At 37.3% G+C, this 18,643-nt stretch overlaps 5 protein-coding genes, 1 long non-coding RNA gene and 1 pseudogene across 9 annotated transcripts in view; 4 read left to right on the top strand and 3 right to left on the bottom strand.

The window, feature by feature from the left end:
• LOC104783221 (putative galacturonosyltransferase 2) overlaps positions 1-2,301 on the top strand; it is a 9,259-nt gene extending 6,958 nt beyond the window's left edge. Inside the window, exons 2-6 of the mRNA XM_010508353.2 lie at positions 463-797; positions 888-1,245; positions 1,329-1,731; positions 1,808-1,917; positions 2,026-2,301. Of these exons, the coding sequence (XP_010506655.1) occupies positions 463-797; positions 888-1,245; positions 1,329-1,731; positions 1,808-1,917; positions 2,026-2,301 (1,482 nt within the window). The remainder of the gene's footprint in view (positions 1-462; positions 798-887; positions 1,246-1,328; positions 1,732-1,807; positions 1,918-2,025) is intronic.
• LOC104784444 lies at positions 2,677-3,682 on the bottom strand (annotated as a pseudogene).
• On the bottom strand, positions 3,564-6,653 carry LOC104783220 (mitochondrial inner membrane protein OXA1-like). Its single transcript, XM_010508350.2, has 10 exons — positions 6,508-6,653; positions 5,866-6,359; positions 5,686-5,776; positions 5,546-5,593; positions 5,138-5,196; positions 4,949-5,024; positions 4,749-4,880; positions 4,357-4,464; positions 4,221-4,275; positions 3,564-4,118 (listed from the first exon to the last, which is right to left on the bottom strand). The coding sequence occupies exons 2-10, from the start codon at positions 6,342-6,344 to the stop codon at positions 3,844-3,846; spliced, it is 1,323 nt and encodes a 440-aa protein (XP_010506652.1). The 5' UTR covers positions 6,345-6,359; positions 6,508-6,653; the 3' UTR covers positions 3,564-3,843.
• Positions 6,899-9,006, top strand: LOC104783219 (mitochondrial inner membrane protein OXA1-like). The gene is made up of 9 exons (XM_010508349.2): positions 6,899-7,449; positions 7,555-7,645; positions 7,727-7,771; positions 7,856-7,914; positions 7,992-8,067; positions 8,166-8,264; positions 8,384-8,479; positions 8,559-8,613; positions 8,748-9,006. Exons 1-9 carry the CDS (start codon positions 7,028-7,030, stop codon positions 8,900-8,902), a joined length of 1,098 nt encoding a protein of 365 aa, XP_010506651.1. The 5' UTR covers positions 6,899-7,027; the 3' UTR covers positions 8,903-9,006.
• LOC104784443 (F-box/LRR-repeat protein At2g43260-like) lies at positions 13,453-15,269 on the top strand. Its single transcript, XM_010509469.1, has 5 exons — positions 13,453-13,885; positions 14,000-14,706; positions 14,806-14,860; positions 15,098-15,129; positions 15,228-15,269. The coding sequence occupies exons 1-5, from the start codon at positions 13,453-13,455 to the stop codon at positions 15,267-15,269; spliced, it is 1,269 nt and encodes a 422-aa protein (XP_010507771.1).
• LOC104783217 lies at positions 15,752-16,631 on the top strand. Of its 3 annotated transcripts, XR_767213.2 has the most exons (4): positions 15,752-15,784; positions 15,879-15,975; positions 16,125-16,213; positions 16,555-16,631. It is a non-coding gene; the product is annotated as an uncharacterized LOC104783217 (long non-coding RNA). The 3 variants fall into 3 exon arrangements; XR_767212.2 differs by having other exon boundaries at positions 15,766-15,969; XR_002037853.1 differs by having other exon boundaries at positions 15,766-15,975.
• Positions 16,653-18,643, bottom strand: part of LOC104783218 (probable cyclic nucleotide-gated ion channel 12) — a 3,712-nt gene continuing 1,721 nt past the window's right edge. For both annotated transcript variants that reach the window (XM_010508348.2, XM_010508347.2), the window contains 5 exons: positions 18,274-18,575; positions 18,049-18,160; positions 17,727-17,963; positions 17,273-17,646; positions 16,653-17,159 (listed from right to left, as the gene is read on the bottom strand). In XM_010508348.2, coding sequence (XP_010506650.1) covers positions 16,889-17,159; positions 17,273-17,646; positions 17,727-17,963; positions 18,049-18,160; positions 18,274-18,575 — 1,296 coding nt within the window. In that variant the 3' untranslated portion in view covers positions 16,653-16,888. The remainder of the gene's footprint in view (positions 17,160-17,272; positions 17,647-17,726; positions 17,964-18,048; positions 18,161-18,273; positions 18,576-18,643) is intronic.

Here is an 18,643-nt window from a genome sequence, read left to right as displayed (position 1 = left end):
ATGACACTATCCACAAGTTTGAGAAGGCAGCACTCGCACGTTCCAGATCAGTCGATTCTGCACCACTAGGAAACTACACCATTTGGAAAAATGAATACCGGAGGGGCAACAACTTTGAAGATATGTTACGTCTCATGCAAGATCAAATCATTATGGCACGAGTTTACAGTGGTCTTGCAAAGTTGACAAACAATCTCGCCTTGCAAGAAGAACTAGAAACACAACTATTGTTACGGGGTTAGTGATGCTGCTTGTGTCTTTTCACCTATTGTTTAAAGGGAAACGAAGATAAAATGGTTCCTGATTTTGTCCATGGAACTTGGATAGGAAAAGGATCCCAAGCGTTGAATGATACAACAGAGATGTTGTCTGAGAGGGTATCTTTTCATCTTTCTTTACTCTGTTCACATTCGTGATTAGGTTGCTTTTATCTGATTGTTATGTCATGTTGTGTTGTTCAAGAGCCTGAGACAGGAAAGAAGAGTGAAACGGGCAGATGAATTGATGATGAATGATGACACTATCCACAAGTTTGAGAAGGCAGCACTCGCACGTTCCAGATCAGTCGATTCTGCACCACTAGGAAACTACACCATTTGGAAAAATGAATACCGGAGGGGCAACAACTTTGAAGATATGTTACGTCTCATGCAAGATCAAATCATTATGGCACGAGTTTACAGTGGTCTTGCAAAGTTGACAAACAATCTCGCCTTGCAAGAAGAACTAGAAACACAACTAGCCCAAATAGCATCGGAGGAAGAATCAAGTGATAGTGATACTGATCAACTGCAGAGGTAATATTGTCAGCAGTTCATATTGTTCTTAAGATGAGGCTCATGAAATGGTGTAGTCTGAAATGTTTGATTCTTTTGTTATTGTAGCAGAGTTCTTGATACTATAAGAGACATGGGACAAATACTGGGTAGGGCGAAAGAGCAACTATATGAATGCAAGCTGGTGACAAATAAGCTGAGAGCAATGCTACAAGCAGCTGAAGAAGAACTCGAATACACGCAAACTTATACAACGTTCTTGACTCAGCTGGCTTCCAAGGCACTACCAGATGCTATCCACTGCTTGACCATGCACTGGACTCTAGAGTATCATCTCTTACCTTTACCAATGAGAAATTTTCCAAGAAGGGAGAAGTTGGAGAATCCGAAACTTTACCACTACGCTCTCTTCTCTGATAATGTGTTGGCTGCATCAGTTGTTGTCAATTCCACAGTCATGAATGCACAGGTAATGATCAATCACTAGTAAGACTCAAGAGTGATGCAATGCAAGAACAAAAGCTTTAAACTTACTGGTTTTGTTTTTGGCAGGATCCTTCAAGTCATGTTTTTCACCTTGTGACTGATAAACTCAATTTTGGAGCAATGAGTATGTGGTTTCTGTTAAACCCTCCTGGAGACGCAACCATCCATGTCCAAAGGTTCGAAGATTTTTCTTGGCTCAACTCATCTTACTCCCCAGTTTTGAGACAGCTCGAGTCAGCAGCTATGAAGAAGTTCTACTTCAAGACAGATAGATCTGAATCAGTTGAATCAGGCTCAGAAAACCTCAAGTACCGGTACCCGAAATACATGTCTATGCTTAACCACTTGAGGTTCTACATCCTGAGGATCTTCCCAAAGTTAGAGAAAATCTTGTTTCTTGACGATGATGTGGTTGTTCAGAAGGATTTAACTCCCCTGTGGTCCATAGATCTTAAAGGGAAAGTGAATGGTGCAGTAGAAAATTTGTGGTGTCACCTTCCATCGCCTTGACACTTACGTAAACTTCAGTGATAAACACATTTCAGAGACCTTTGATCCGAAATACTGCGCATGGGCTTATGGGATGAACATCTTCGACCTGAAAGAGTGGAAAAAGAACAACATTACTGAAACTTATCACTTCTGTCAAGACCTGGTCAGTTCTTCTTCTTGACTTTTGGTACTTACCATTCATCTGCATCTCTGTTCTGTATAGCCTGTAGGTTAAGTTAAAATTTATTGGTTTGTTCCTCTGTTTCTGCAGAACGAAAACCGGACTTTATGGAAACTTGGAACATTGCCACCAGGACTCATAACCTTCTACAGGCTGACACTACCGCTTCAGGGCAAATGGCACTTACTTGGACTGGGTTATGATAAAGGAATAGATGTCAGGAAGATTGAAAGATCAGCTGTTATACATTACAACGGACACATGAAACCATGGACAGAGATGGCGATAAGCAAGTATCAGCCATACTGGACAAAGTACATCAATTTTGATCATCCTTTCATCTTTAGCTGCAGGCTGTTTGAGTGAAGAAGACTAAGCTTCTTAGGTTACTTAGGTACACAACATAACACATAACATGTAAAAGTATTGATTCTGAAGGTATAAATGAATTAGAATAAATACTTCAAAGTGATCCATATGAACTGCAAGTTTCCTTCACATTGATATCCTCTAACCTTTTACATAATAGACAAAAATTAATTACGAAAAAAGAATGAGAAGCTAGTGTTAGTACCTCTCACCTTACTCAAGACGGTGGGAAAGGGATCCGATAGAGCGTAGAAATCATGTGCAAGGTCTTTTAAATTCTGATTTGTTATCTAAGTCGGGGAAATTTAAAACTTGGCGTACATCAGATTCAGCGTAGAAATCATGTGATACAACAACTCGAATATGAGGATTTCACTGCTTGTTACCGAGCTAGTAAAGGCTTCCGTTCAAGTTAACTGGATTGTGCCAAACAATACGGCGCAAAAGGATAGAAGAATGGAGAGTGGTGACACTCCACAAGCCAGTCTCAGATGAATAGATAAGTAAAGTTATGACATCGATGATGTAACTTGTGTTCATCACAACAACTTCGTAACCTAAAAGGACGCCGTTCTCAACTTTTGTGACGAGTCCAGAGGGTACGGGTCTGAATATTCTGAGTCGAATTTGAGGAGGCCGAGGATGAGGAGGGATCTTCACACATTGTCGTGAAATAGGATTAGCCACATAGTAGGTTCTCCCGAGGGACTCAGGTTTCAAACAGACCAAAACTAATCCGACATCCGTGTAAGCCACGACTCTAACTGTTTTGTTTTTTGGATGGTCCTTGTGGTTCTCGAATTCGTAGGTTAGGAAAGAAGAGATGTAAGAACCAAGAGATCGTGAAAGTCCCCAATTTTCACATCCGTAGTGAGCCAAGACTTCTTCGTTAATATCGCCGCATAATAGCGACCACGAAGAATGCGAGTTTTGATGGAATGGAAAAGCTCCCGGAGAAACTCGGATTCCACGATTGATTTCCACTCCTTGCAAACCAACTTGCAAGTTGTGATGCTCTTTAAAGATAATTTCGCTAGTATAATTTCCAATAGATCCAAATTCAAGGAATTCATCTTCTTGTTTCCAATAACTTGTAGTGCAGTTAGGGTTTACTCTGTTTTTACCGTTAGTTCCGTTATCGATATACTGTATTATTATATACAAATATTTAGTTTCTAAGTATACAAATATTGAGTTGGTATAAAAACTAAATCTACCATGATCGGAAATTTTACTTTCTTCTATATCATTCATCTTCGAGTTCAAATTGATTCGTTATTACTCTGTTTTTGCAGAACTCGATGAAAAACCTGGAACATAGCCACCAAGGGATGTATACACGATCTTGTAGGTTGATTGTTGTGTCACATAGCCACATAGGGTACATATATTATAGCTAATTCATTTCAATCCAAAGTTTCAACTGACATTTTTCCTATAACTGTCATTCAACTCAAAATCTTAATTTCCCGAGGATACTTATTCCTTCTTCAGTATTGGCCTAGCTTTAGCAAAACAAACCTGACATAAAAGAATCTCTCACTTCTTGTTCTTTCGATCCTTGAGTTGTCTCTCCAGACTTCTGATTCTCTGATTCAGAACTGAACTTCGTGAGATTCTTCTATCTGGAACACTTGAAGATGACTCGGAGGAGGAGGGGGACACAGGAGGTTTTTCTTGAGCAACACTTTGGTCTTTTGGCTCGGGAAAGGTAAATGGCAAAGGCGAAGATGAAGACGGTGACGGCTGCCTAGTAGAAGAGTTGACAACATCTGGGAGATTCAAGAGCTTCCTCACATCAGGACGTCTTAATGCTGCATATATATACACACACAAGCAAAAGATACAAATCAAAATTCTTTAGGATTTGCAAATCTCACGTCTCAAAGAGTAAGAACAATGTTCGGGGGACTTACTTAATCCATACACAAGAGTAAACAGATTGGAGGTAAGCCAGTAACAAAACAATGCCTGCAGGCAAGCATCATTCGTTTGTGGTAAGCAAAATGTAACTTTCGTACGTCTGCAATGCTTATCAGTATCAATGCTTACCTTTTCAATGCCTATCAAAACTGGAATAGAAAGGAAGGCAATAATTCTTGAGAATTTCTTCATAGTTCCAGCCACTGGATTGCCTTCAAGACCTTCCTGCATGTTTGACTATGGGAAAAAAAAAAACAAAATTTGCGCATTATATATATTACTTATGAAAAAATTAACCAACTACCAAAAGTAATAGAGATAAATCTTTGAGAATGTTACCATTTTTAGTAAGATTTAGAGGTTATATCCCATTATAGAACTCTGATTTTTCTTATCAACTAAATTTCTATGAACGAAATAAATAATGGGCCATTCTAATTCAATAGCTCCAAAAGGACGCAGAAAAAGTATCAGCACACAAATTGAATAAGTCACCAAGAAAGCATATAAAAAGCTCTTACCTCCACCATAATCAAGAAAGTCGCTGCGGTGAGAAGTGGCAAGATATATGTAGTATCTGCAGTGGTGAGATCAGTAAACCAAAGAGTTCCCCCGGTTTTAAATGACGGGACTTTCTCCGCCATATTCCTGATCTGTAAACAAATATCAATGAAACTCAGAAACAGCAAAATACTAAAGTATAAGTATATAAACATCTTACCGCAAAGAAAAAGCTGATGAAGATGGGACCTTGAATAATAAGTCCTTTGAGGGGGGTAAATGGAGTTACTCCATGTCTACGCAAATTCACGAAACAATGGAAGCATATCAGTGAATGAGGGACTAGTAGTACGTTTTTAAATTGAAGAGTAAATTCATCTCCAACAGTCATCCATAAAGATGGACTTACTCTTTAAACAATAATTGCATCCGTCTTTGACCTTCTGCCATGGCTTCAGGATCCTGAGCCTAAAAATCATTATAACACATGCAAATGGTCTTAACCACGGCACTCTAGAAACCTACTCAATATCAGAATATAAGTAAGACAAGTGGTAATTAGAAACGGTAGTTGCAACTTCATCAACATTGTCTAATCAAACAGAAAACTCTGAAGATAGCTACTCAATCAAGATTATATAGTTCACAAGTGATAATTAGAAAAGCCAATCATCCATTTACTAACTATAACAAACTGAGTTTCTCTTACATGTTAAACCAGAAGGCGTTTTCATGGACTTGAACAGTGTCAAACTCACAATCGTTCACGTGCACACACAAGGAAAAAGTAAAGAAAAGGAGCAGGAACAAAGTGTACCTTAGTGCTCATCTCTCTTCTTAACTCCTCCAGTTGCGGCCTCAGAACCTGCCAGAACATGATAGATATATGACAGACGGAAAAGAGGCCAATCCCAGTGACTGAAATATGCAATCAGAGAACAAAACTCCAAAACTAACATTGAGTTTGTAAGTAGCCTTCAACTGATTCAAAAGAATGGGAACTGTAACTCCACGAATGATAACAGTTGTCAAAGCTATTGAAGCCCACCTGAAAACAATTTTACCACTTGAGTCTCTTAATACTTAAAAAACAGAACCGAATAAAATGAAGAACTTAAAAAAAGTGTGCATATATACCAATTCAGGCCCGTAAACGAATGCACACCATCAATCAAATGCTGTAAAGCAGCCACAGGAAAAGCAGAATCCGCAGCAGCAATAGCAACCTCATTTACAGCAGCAGGAACAGCTTGGCTAGTCGTCGTTAAAGCTTCAACGATTTCATCAGGAACAACTTCCGTAGCCACGAAGTCAATACCATCAACTTTATCAGACCATTCAGGTTGTGTAGAACTCATATAACGACACGAAGACAATCCAAGACCACTCAATGGACCAGAGGCAAATGAGTGATAATAATGCCTTCCCTCAAACATAGAGCTAAGCTTGTAATTACTAGTCCCATTACGTGCTAAGACTTTACGAATCATCGTTGTATCAGAACGGGGTTTAGTGTCGTCATCTCTATCATCATGAATTAGATGACCACACGATGGATAAGCTCGTCTCTGTAGAACATTAGCTCTCTTGGTGATGATACTACGCAAGCAAGCCATATCGAAAAGATCCTTCTACAAATCAATTCGAATCAAATCAATTCCTACTTTATAATTTCTACAGATAAGGATCCATTTCAACACTTCCACTTCAAATTTTCACAGCATTATTATCTCAAGAAACCACAAGGAAAACGTGAGAAACTGAAATCTACAAATTTACCTGATAGAGTATTCAAAGGTTCTTGAAATCACAGCTGCATTTCACAGTTCGGCTGCCGGAGTCGACTCGTAGTCTTAGGGCTTAAAGACCTGAGAGTGAGAGAGATCGTCTCTTTCTCAACTACCTGACGACGACCATCGCTAACACAAAACGCATCGTTTCATCTAACACCCGGAAACGAAGTGATTCTAAAAGGCACCTTAATGGGCCTTTAAACTTTGCTAACGATTAAGGCTTATTAGGGCCCAAATTAGGGTCACGAATAAAATAATGGCATAGCTACCCTAAAAATGGGAAGTACTGCACAAAGTTGGCGGAAAGCAGAGTTACAAATTTGTGAAAATATCATCATTTCGTTTGCGTGCTTCACATGGGGGAACCAATGTGTCTCTCTCTTTACTATCTTGTGGATACTTTAGGGTTTCTATTATTTCCTCTAATAAAAAATTGGGATTGGGGGAAATTCCCAAGTTGCAATTTTTCTTCTTCTTTGAGCTCAGTGTTACTGTTACCACTAGTAATGGCTTGTCTTCGTAGCTTCTCAAGGAGAAGTCTTTACCCAAAATGGTTCTGCTGCAAGACCTCAAGGCCTGCTGATCTTCTTCTTCAACATCATCATATCAAAGATTCTACTGGATCCAGTTTCCCGGACTCAAGTCTTCTGATTCGTAGCTTTCACAGGCAAGTTTTCTCTCAAGATAGACGGAATATGTCTTTTGTTCAACCAATGGGTTCTTCTGGAGCGTTGGTATGTAGTAGACACATGTCTTCTAAACCAGAAGAGTTGTGTTCAAAGATTGATGCTTTTGGAAATGTTGCTGAGGAACTTGTCTCTGATAAATCTGTGGGAGCAATGGCTACTGTAGATCAGATTTTTTCTTTCCCTGGGGAGTTCGTGCATTATGTGATTAATGGAATCCATGAGTTCACTGGTTTAAATTGGTATGATTGATTTGTATTTTGGTTGGACTTTTATGTTTGGTATTGCTTGATTATTTCTTAAGGTCGTCTTAGTTCAGTGATTGGTTTCTAATCTTGTATGCATAGGTGGATGTCAATTCTTCTTACGGCTTTTCTGGTTAATGTACTGATGTCACCAGTCTCTATGCGGGTTGTGAGGCATGCTTGGGAACTACTGGTTGGTTTCTCATTGTCCTTTTCTTCTTATATTTTTCTGCGTTTGAAAATCTACATAATCCTACATTTTGTAAACAACTAGATTTTGCTTAGGAGGACCCTTGAGAAAATGGAGAGAATTCAAAAGGTAACATTTCCCTTTATTAATTAGTTCTTTTGAGAATCTTTTTTAAGCTTACTGGGCACATTTGACAAACAATTTTCATTTCAGGTCGGTAATCGTGAAACTCTAGCTAAATACAAAAAATGGGAAACAGAGTCGATCAAAGAGTGAGTTTTCTTACACAACATTATGTCTCTCTTTGACTTGCTTTAACTTCTTCTCTGAGGATTATTTATCACACCAGATTGGAAGCCGGTTGCTTTTCTTTCTGGAAACTGTTTGTTCCTGATGCATTCGTCTACATCAGCTTCTTGAGCGGGGTAAAACTAAAAGATCATGTTTTTAATGTATTTTTTTGGGTCAAGTGTTTTGACTCTTGCATATTGAGTTATTGACTCCTTCTCTACGTTCGAAACAGATTTCAACCATGGCTAAGAAGATCCCTGAACTTTCAACTTCAGACAGCTTATACATCATGCCTCTACTGGCAGGCTTCACTTTCTGGTTCTCATCAGAGGTTTAAGGACTTTAAAATCTAATGTTTAAATGAAAAAAAAAATAGAGACATATTTGTTTGATACATAATCCAAACTAACTTTGACATATATGTTTGTTTTCATTACGAAATTACTATAGATCCACAACAGAAGCAGTCTTTTATCCAGAATGAAGAGACTCCCTTTATTTCCCATCATCTTTGTCGTGCTCCAAGCTACATTTGATTTTGAACCGGTAAAGCTGGAGTTTTGTGAGGTTTGATCTTAAACATTTTCTTGACTATTGTAGTCTTAGTTTTGTGTTTCTTTTGCAGGCAGTATACTTTTACATGATCACATCTAGAATCTATGTATCCACATTATTATTGAGTAAGTTCTTTCTCTCTGTAGATAAACTCTTATCATTCACAAATCACAACATACATCTTCCTTAGCAAACCTCTTCTCTCTTCTTGTTCAATTAAAACAGCAATACGAAGATAACTTGTTTTTTTTTCAAATAGAGTTGAGGTCCAATCAGATAGTAAAGTTGAGAAGCATCCTAGGGTGGCCAGATGTTCCAGTAACAACGGTCTCTAAGCAGCAAAGGATTATGGCGAGATTGACATGTCTGATGAGAGAATTTATTGACGTGGTGAAGAAGAATGACAAGAAGTAAATCTGCTTTTGCTTTCTTAGTCTCTCTATCTCTTTGTCTTTGAATCAAATTTGACTTGAATACTCTGTTTTATGTACAACTTATTGTAGCTATTTCAGATAAAGAACCATCCGTTAAATCATAATTGATCTAGATCAGCAATCTAGCAAGTTATCTATGCATAATTCATTCATCTAGCGAAATTAACAATATATTCAAATTCCTAATTCAAATGTAGCAAATTTCGTGGTCTACATTGCATTGTGTTGAGTTTGAACCCGAAAATAAAAAAAATGCTTGCATTATAATTCATATCTTAAGCAAACCATGAGTATTATTTTGATATGGTAAAACTAAGAAATTCGACTTTTTTGAGGGTAAGTCAAATCTACAAAATATTGGTGTGGTGTCTATTTGAAGACCAATATGGTGTGTTGAATGATAGAGTCGAAAGAAAATTCTATATTACATTGGTTAAAGTTGAACAATATTGAACTTAGATATTTACTTAATGGATGATATTTAGTTGATGGAGTTTGTCCCCTATTATTATTGATCTAAGATATTTTAAATCTAAACTCAACAATTAATATTCAAAACATTTTTCTGAAAAATTACAACTTTATAAGAAAAAAACAAATAATATCAATAAATTAATCATATTTAAACACAAATAAATGGTAAGTATTAAAAGAATTACGAGAGAACAAAATAAATAAATAAGGATGTGAAGTGAAGAAAGCTTAGCATATAAATACATATACTAATAGTACAAAATCTACATACCAGGTGAATGTGATTTTCACAAGTAAGTGTGTTAAATCCTAGATCACCAAAGCAAACTTTGTACACTATCTAAACCCTTTAACTATTTATATCTCTTATAAATAGTTACATATTCCACCAAAGATACCTTGTAGTAGTTATTGTATTTTCCTGAATACTTTTTTTTTTCTTAATCTAGATTACAAGATTGAGAATATCCAAAATTAACTATATTATTACAGGGTTTAGATAGTTCAAATTTGTATTTTTTTAAAAAATCACGGTATCTTTAAAATCTTGATGATTTGTTTTTTTTCTAATCTTGTAAAATCTTTCAATTTGATGAAAGAGTTTTCATGACTTTTGTTATGAAGGAAATGATATAAAATCCTAAACCAATAACATAAAATTTGAATTCATTAACAATCCAAGATTCTTTTGTTTTACTTGAATAACATAAAACTTTAAATGACTTCATAAAACTCTTAATTCAATAACACTAGATTTATCAAGATTTTAGATAAATTTTTACAAATCCATAACCAATAACACCAAATTTTTAAAGAGTTTTTAAAAATCTTGATTGAATAACAACATATTTTACCTAATTTTTAAAATTATTAAAATTCTTTTTAAATCCTAAACCAATACCTCCCCTAATTTTACAACAACTAAAATTATTTCACAATATACTATGTTGGTCTTGATCAATTTCAGGATTTGAACCTCTTTCCATGAGCGGCGGCAGACTACGGAAAATCCGCAATCATTCAGATATTTCCCTTACCAGAGAGATTCTTGAGCAGTTGAAATTAAAATTACACCTTGAGTCAGATTCTTGAGTTTGGCATAAAAATTTATTGGGCCCACCTAGTTAGGGGCTCGGGAACAGGCTTTGTTTCAGCCATCTCTCACTTTTGGTTCGGGAGGTTCGACAGAGTTTCTCCCATCTCTCACAGTCGGGAATCGCCGCCACCAAACCGAGTCCACACGCTTCCCATTGGAAGCAATCGCTCTCTAGGCGTTAGATCTTCTTCTTTGTTCACCAGATCCTTTTTTGAGGAGCTTCCTCTTGTGCCCGAGATATTGCCACTTGGCACAGAGATCACGGTGCCTCCCTACCAATTGTAGGAAAAGCCGGAAGGTGCGTGAGCAAAGCAATGGAGCATAGACTCATAAGAGACGAAACAGTGAGCTACTTACCTGGAGGACGAAGTCCTGACATGAGTCTTACGGCCAGCCCGCCTGCGCCTCCCTTAGGATGAATTCCAAGCAGAAAATTACGAGGGATTCGAAGCCGTTCCCAAACTAGAGCACCGGGCTCAGGGGATAGTGCGGGAGGCATAACGTGATCTGAGAATGGGATGAACTTTGGGAAGGTTCCATCGTCAAAAAATTGTTTGTTTTGGCGTGCGAGGATATGAAGAAACATGCGCCTGTAATCCTAGGGATTCTTTCGTTTACACAATTGCGATTAGATGGTTTCACACATAATGGTGAGTATGTGAATAATGTTAAATAATTTAAGGCAAAAATTATGCATTTTGGTTTCTGTGTTATAACATCAATATTGTGTGCCTTTTAGAAGACACAATATTATATCTTCTTCTAGAAAATTTTCCCACGACTCTAACGTCTCTGTCTTTTCTCAACATATAAAAAGATCACTCACCACTTGATACAAAGAACTTTTAGAGAATAGTATCACAGAAAAAGGAAAAAAAAAAAACAATAATAATTTCTGTTATAATTTAGTGTAATTTAGTGGATGCTCATTAGTAGTCTATTAGAAGTCCATTTATAACCTAATATTTGTTCACCAAGTTGTATCTCTTTTATATAATCTATTATGTCTATGGAATAATACAAAGCTTTCCCCTCAAATCTATTATTTTAATATATTATCAGCATGAGTCTCTAACATTATTTTAAGAAGAAAAAAAAACACTAGCCGCCGACGTTGAGCCTCTCCAATCTCGAGTGTCTCTTGTCTCCGAATAATGATGAATGATGAGGATATAAGTTTGGTTGATATACAAGCCAACCATTCTAAAGCATAAGAAATATTTTACTCATTTGATAATGAAAGAGGCTAGTGTGAGCACTATCTCGGATAATGCAAATATAATTGAAGGCTCTGGAAGAGAATATGTATTATTGACTATGAGAACGCAACTTAAAATTGTTGATGCATTATACTCTCCCAAATTTAAGAGAAATTTCTTGAATTTTAAAGATATCCGTAAAAATGGAGATTTACTTATCATGTATTTGATTGTGGCTATTCTTGCAACTGGAGAGAAAATTTCCACCTAGTCAAAGCCCTCTCTTTTAGTATATCATTGGCTACTAAGCGAGTCTTGTAATGCTCACGACTGCCATCAACTATTTTTCCATTTGTGCGAGAATTCTATGATTAACTTAGCATGCATTTTTCAGTTGAAAGTCTTGCGTGAACATGTGTCGGATTTGCTTGCTATGAAGGCGACCTCCTCTCTTGTTCAGTTAAAACAGCAATACATAGATCATTTTTTCCTTTAGCAAATAGTGTTGAGGTACAGGCAGATAGTAAAGTTGAGAAACATCCTGGGGTGGCCAGATGTTCCAGTAACAACGGTCTCTGAGCAGCAAAAGGTTATGGCGAGATTGATCGGATGAGAGAATTTATTGACGTGGTGAAGAAGAATGACAAGAAGTGAATCTGCGGTTGCTTCCCTCTTTGTCTTTGAATCAAATTTGACTTGAAAACTCTGTCTCATGTACAACTTATATATTTCAGATTTTCAACTATCCCTTGAATCAGACTTGACCAAGGATCAATATAATCTACCAAGTTATTATGCATAATTATTTCTTGTAGTAGAACAATATTCACATTTCTAAGTTTCTTTGCAATCTTTTTTAACAAAGTCACACATTAACCGCAAAGAGACAAGACCTACTAACTTATTTATTCATGTATGTAAGATACAAGTCTTTTAATTGATTTATTTTTTACTTTAGAGTTTTCGTAGTATGATAGTCAATAAAATTATATACAATATTTTTTAGAAAATAGAAAAGTATTGCAATTAGAATGTTGCAATTTACGAGTCTTTAGATTACAAATTCCAGATAATGGAGTAGAAGAAGGTTTTAAAAGCATTCAACGGAAAATAAAAAAGACATGCATTGAGAAGATTTAAGTGATCGTAATTAAAGCATTCAATTGATTGAGGTTATATCTCACTCTTCTATTTTTTGTTGAGTAAGGAATTTGAGCTTTAGCTGCTCTGATCATGCAGTATATATGTCCTTTGATACTCAACATTTGGTCCTACAGATTGATGCATGTGTAGTCTATCATATATACTGTAATAATTTTTGGCTTTTTGTGAGCTTAAATATATTTATTTATAATTACCCCCTTTTTTATGCATGTTCGCATATTTTTTCACAGTCAAATTTTCCTTTTAGTTAAAGGATTTAATATTTCTAATAACTAAACTTAACGTCAAATATGGTAAAAACAATATATAAAATAGAGACACCTAGTCTGTTTACTAAAACTAAACGTAGAAAAATAAATAAAAATTGACCTTAACTATCTAGGAAGCCCAATCGTAAAGCACAAAGGAGTCAGAAAAGTCAAAGTTGTATATATATATATTCAACTAGAAAAAAAACTAGGGATTTGTCGTTCTCAAATTAAACACACACCAAAAGAAACAAAAAAAACAAAAAACAGCATGCAAGAAGGGAGAAGAAACCTATGGAAGATTGTCGAGTGTCTATATGAATGTGGTAAAAAGAAGAAAACAAACTCAATGGAAGAAGAAACCCCTAATTCGATGTATATCACTGCCGATGTACTAGAAGACTTGCTCCTGAAAGTTCCCCTGAAATCTCTGTGCAGATTCAAAAGTGTATCGAAAGAATGGAAATCAATACTGGAATCAAAGAGGTTCGTAGAGAGACATCTGAGTCTTGCAAAAGCTAGCCGGAAGATTCTCCTGGCCGCTTACCACTGCAACTGCGGCGTTTCGCCGAGTCTCCTCCCCGAGTCACGATTCGAAGGAGGCGAAGAGTTCTTCTCTTTACACTGCGACGCGACACGACCGTCGATGAATTGCGACGGTTTAGTTTGCTTCCCCGAAGTAGAGTGGGTCGACGTTTTGAACCCCTCGACGGGACAGCTCTGGCGATTCAATTCACCATCACTCTTGAACCCCCGCCCAATCTCCACCACGTTTCCCACCGGTAAAAATCATGCATGCATGCATGCATGAGCTAGTCAAAACTTTTTTAATTTTTTTTTGTGTTTATGTTTTGTGTATAGGATCGATGGTGATTGAATATTTTCAAACTTTTCAGGATCATGGTCGACTTATTTCCCGGGATATTGTGCGATGGGATTCGGTAAAGACAGTGTTAAGGGTAGCTATAAAGTAGTGAGGATCTTTGTTGCTCCTAACTATTGCGATATTCTTGATGTCAACACCGGTGAATGGCGGAAACTTTGGAAACCACGTCGTTTCAAGGTTGATGTCGGACGAAAATCCGCGTCTGTCAACGGATCAATCTACTGGTTACGAATTAGGCCTCATGGTTCCATCTACACGATACTAGCCTTGGATCTCCACACGGAAGAGTTCCGAGATGTCCAACGTCCACCTCTCCCCAAGGGCATCATGTCTGAAGCACAGATTGTCAACATTGGTGATCGTCTTGCCATTGCCATTCCTGAATCCCATCCTGTTCACCAATACGTACTAAACATATGGATTATGGATGCACAAGATGAAACTTGGACCAATTCTCACTCCATTAGTTTAGCTTCTCTTGGTATGGTGGAGTCTAGGTCCTTCACGCCAGTGACTCTCTCTAAGCATGGGAATGTTGTTTTCTATGACGATAAGATGTGGTTGTTCAAATATTATCCACACACAGACCAACTCCAAATCCTCTCCAAAGACATTTGTATTATATCTCCCTACCTCCAAAACTTGGTCCTACTTCAGACTCAACAAGTCGAGTTTAAGACTGGGATTACTTGCATCCGCCGCGAAACAGAGATAACGGTACGTACATATATATATATTTACTATTAGAGCTCATCAAGTTCCATCCCTGCTTGGTTTTGAAATGAACTTGTTGCCTTACTGTTTTACTATATGTAGGATGTGGTGGTGGGTCAATCAACAAGTGTTGACGAGATTCTCTCTGAGGGAATAGGTGAGAGAGAATATATCTTTCAAATGATTTAAACTGATCCTGCATGCTGAGTTTTTGAACATTCATAACTGATGGGTGGTTTGTTTTTTGGTTGAACCCTACATATCAATGCTTTAGTTGGCTGTCGAAGCACAAAATCAAATTGTTTGCTACACTTTTGTTTCTCCGTCTTCTGTCCTTATGCACTTTTGATACGGTGTTTTATGTAGCTTAAGCTAATACTTCTCTGCTGCCTAGCACGTTCTGGTTATTGTGGCAACGTCGTCAAGGTATTATTATCACTCGACTTCCATTGTTTGTTGTTTAAACTAAATTAATTTGTTGAGTACTTTTAATTATTTTTCACTGTTTTGTTTGAACTTTACAGATTGCATTCTTAATGAAGCTCTGTAGTATCATTGGTTTTTGAGGTATTTTCCATTTTTTTTTTCTTATTCCTTAATTTGTTTGTCCTCTGCTTTGGCTGCAAGTCTGTCTGAGTCTGAGTGTCTGACACTTCATACGGTATCTCTTCCTTTGTGCAGGATTTGATGTTAGATGCATCTCTCGGCTTCGATACCACAGAAGCTATATATATAGTACTACTATGTGTCACTCCAACACGCAGTATAACATAAGTTAACTAATACTACTTGTTAGAAGAAAAAAAACAAAGGAATAAATAGAAAAAAAAAGAAATAGTTTACCAAATTATTTTTTTTAAAGGAAATTTTGTGAAAGTAAAAAAAGGGAAATTTGCCAGCTGGACAAAAGAGTCAAACTTGTTTGACTACCGACTTTGTAGTTTTAATCTTGATCGTTAAAAAAATGGAAAATTAGATCTCGACCGTCAACAGCCTTCACATACGTCATCACGATCTCAATCGCATCTTCCTTACTAATTTGTTTCTTCTTCCTCGCTCCATTCTTCTAAACTAGTCTCTGGTGTTTTTCAGAATCGCTCATCAAAATTTTCACTTGCTTGTTTTTTTTTCTTTCTAGGGTTTGGTTTCTAACTTGTTGTTCTGTTCTTTTTCAGGTTTTGGATTTTTGGATGATGATGATTTTATGGAGGAGGATCTTACGATGGATCGGTGATGGTTTGACTGATCCTTTTCACTCATATTCATGTTAGGGTTTGGTTTCAAAACTAAATCCTTAAAAGTTTTGTTTTTATGTTCATGCGATTTTTACCTCTCTTCGCTCTATTATTTAAGATTTTGGAGGATGCAGATAGTTTTTCTCTTCTCTGCACTAAAAACATCTATGTCCCTCTTTGATGCAGATCTTAGAGGCAACGGGATTACTGTGTGGGAGGTTCGGAGAGAAATCATTGTAGGAGTGCGTATGTGATATCAGAGTTTTAACTTTCAGGTTATCTTGCATCCATAAATCTTTTTCACTATCGGTTTCTTTATTTAATATTGGCTATCGTTGGTCCTCTGTTTCTTGTGTTCACTCACATTCATATGAGAGAGATGATCCACAAAATTCTTTCTTAGACTAGTTTGTTCTTAAACTTTGTCCTATTCAACTAGTTATTATTTTCAATGTCTTTTTTTTTCAAGTCTCATAGCTACGCTTTAGTCTGAAGATATATCTCTCTCCTTGATGCAGATCGTGGAGACACCAGGACGACCATTGTGAATTTTACTTGCTTGTTTTTTTTTTCTAGGGTTTGGTTTCTAACTTGTTTTGTTCTGTTTTTTTTCCAGGTTTTGAATGATGGTTTTATCAATCAATGATGATGGCTTTGATGGACAAGCTTCTTCTTTGTGCTACGCCTTCAGGGGTTTTTGTTCTTTCTCTCAACACATCTTTTAATTCTTTTTCTTTTGTTTTGTACCTTACTTTTTCTGTTTTTCGTCTTGCGGGTCTTTTGGAAGCGAATAACTAAAGTGTGGGCATCATATATCTCAGAAAGTCACGTTTACCAAGCTTGTTTGCAACAATTTCTAACTACAGAGTTGTAAAGGCATTACATGGAGATACTGAGTCTTTACATTACATCCTTCTTTGTGTACCGAGTCATTTTCCTTCTAAAATACACTATGCTTCATCCCCTGCAAACTCGAGATCAGCTGGTTTATGAGGTGGCATATCAGGAGAGCTGGAACAATCTGCTCTATCTTGTCGTTGATTTTGCAAAGCTTTGGACACAAATCTCGACACATAAAGCGTCGATCCAAGATTGAGTTGTGTGCCTTGTGGAATATTCTCATTGGCGCGTAAGATCTTAGAAAGCTTCCTTTTGTAATGTTCCCTCCATGCCGCTTGTATGAAGCATGCCGCCCATGAGCGCCATTGCGGTGAATAGAACCTGAAAAATGGATGGCCATTACCCAAAAAAAAAAGGGGAAATTTTAGTCTTGCTGCAGTCATTTAAGGTAGTAACAAAATCTCAACTACTACTACTTTGGTTTTGAAGCTTGCCTGAATGTTTGTTTGAGTTTCTGTCTTTGAAATAAATTTAAATGAGAAGCCACAAACTTTACATCATCAGGCAAGAGAACGAAGCCTTCAACTTGGGTAAGAGTCATTATGGTTCTAGTTGAGGTGGGAAGGCGAGAACCGTTGAAGAGAAGTTCTCCACATATGTCACCAGCTTTGAGGTTACAACAAATGTAGTGGCCACCTAGTCCATGAGGTCCGGTTGTACTTCTCAGTTTGCCTCTCGTTACAATAAGCATTTCCTCAACTGGGTCACCCTCTCTCACAATGTAGCTGTGCGCTGAGTAGAACACAGACTTCACCCGGTCACACACGGCTTCTAGTAGCCAACCATCGATGACGTCAAGCCATGGAACCTGTGAGGTCAAAAAGCTATAAGTTAACAACTATTTCTGGGTGAGCAGAGCCAGAGATCAATCATGAAAAGGGAGCTTACACGCTTTAACATATTCAAGTAAAGGTAGCGTTTGGTTTCGAGTCTGAGGTCTTTTGGAAGACTACGAAGAAGAGCTTCCTCTTCAGTGCCTCTCGTTTCTCGCCATTTGTAATCTTCGTATCTCCTGATACGTTCTTTCAGATACTCTGGTAGCACCCGAGAGGACATCCATTTTTCTGTGTCTCTCTTTTTCTCCTTCATTTCATCTACTCTGGTCGTAGATGATTGCAAGTACTTCTGTGATATATCATCACCAACAAAAAAATTCAAAAATATGTACGAGAGATAGAAATCTAGTTTCTTTCTGAGGTATGAACATTACCTGAACGTTTCCAATGAGCACAGCAAACAAGAGTAAGCCAGACACGCAGATGATGACAGCAAAAAAGATCTCCCCTGCAGAGTTGCTTGTCTCCAGATTTTGTCCCAAAGCACTGTAATCGTTTGAGAGCGAGTTCGTTAAGCCATGATTTTGAGGACAACCCCAACGGGTGGGTAATGTATTAAGCGGGTCAGATCTCACAGCAAAGAGTTTAGATGTACAAACCTAATATTTCGGAGACCCCACCAAAAGCAATATACAAACTTCCTTGGCAAATCCCTTGGCTTTACATCTACCACCCCTGACTTCAATGCATCAATGAACATTCCAAAGTTGAAGACCGTGGAGTTTGTGATTTCGGCAGGGTCGATTAATGGGCATGTAGTGTTCAGGAAACGACTATTATCTCCGCCACCTCGTCTACAAAACAGATCAGTGAGATTGCATCCGGATGTCCTAGCACAAGCGTCATGCCAACATATGCTTTTCTTTTCTATCGCACTCACGTACCAGAAAGCCCCAAACACCTAGCCATATATTTTGTAACAATTCTTGTTGGTAAACAAAATAAAGAAAGGAAAAAAAAAAAAAAAAA

This window comes from Camelina sativa, chromosome 4 (genome assembly GCF_000633955.1).
Source record: "Camelina sativa cultivar DH55 chromosome 4, Cs, whole genome shotgun sequence".
NCBI classification, from domain to species: domain Eukaryota; kingdom Viridiplantae; phylum Streptophyta; class Magnoliopsida; order Brassicales; family Brassicaceae; genus Camelina; species Camelina sativa.
The sequence above is the reverse complement of the archived record's forward strand: the minus strand, read 5'-3'. Positions and strand labels throughout refer to the sequence as shown.

What these genes read in the sequence shown, in the direction of transcription:
- LOC104783220 (XM_010508350.2), bottom strand. Translation starts at nt 6,344, where the DNA reads ATGGCTTGCTTGCGTAGTATCATCACCAAGAGAGCTAATGTTCTACAG. An exon ending in TCGTTTACGGGCCTGAATTG is followed by an intron (nt 5,777 to 5,865) that starts GTATATATGCAC and finishes AATTGTTTTCAG; the next exon opens with GTGGGCTTCAATAGCTTTGA. An exon ending in TCATCAGCTTTTTCTTTGCG is followed by an intron (nt 4,881 to 4,948) that starts GTAAGATGTTTA and finishes ATTTGTTTACAG; the next exon opens with ATCAGGAATATGGCGGAGAA.
- LOC104783219 (XM_010508349.2), top strand. Translation starts at nt 7,028, where the DNA reads ATGGCTTGTCTTCGTAGCTTCTCAAGGAGAAGTCTTTACCCAAAATGG. An exon ending in GAAACAGAGTCGATCAAAGA is followed by an intron (nt 7,915 to 7,991) that starts GTGAGTTTTCTT and finishes TTATCACACCAG; the next exon opens with ATTGGAAGCCGGTTGCTTTT. An exon ending in CTACATTTGATTTTGAACCG is followed by an intron (nt 8,480 to 8,558) that starts GTAAAGCTGGAG and finishes TTTCTTTTGCAG; the next exon opens with GCAGTATACTTTTACATGAT.
- LOC104784443 (XM_010509469.1), top strand. Translation starts at nt 13,453, where the DNA reads ATGGAAGAAGAAACCCCTAATTCGATGTATATCACTGCCGATGTACTA. An exon ending in GCCGCGAAACAGAGATAACG is followed by an intron (nt 14,707 to 14,805) that starts GTACGTACATAT and finishes TACTATATGTAG; the next exon opens with GATGTGGTGGTGGGTCAATC. An exon ending in GATTCTCTCTGAGGGAATAG is followed by an intron (nt 14,861 to 15,097) that starts GTGAGAGAGAAT and finishes TCTGCTGCCTAG; the next exon opens with CACGTTCTGGTTATTGTGGC.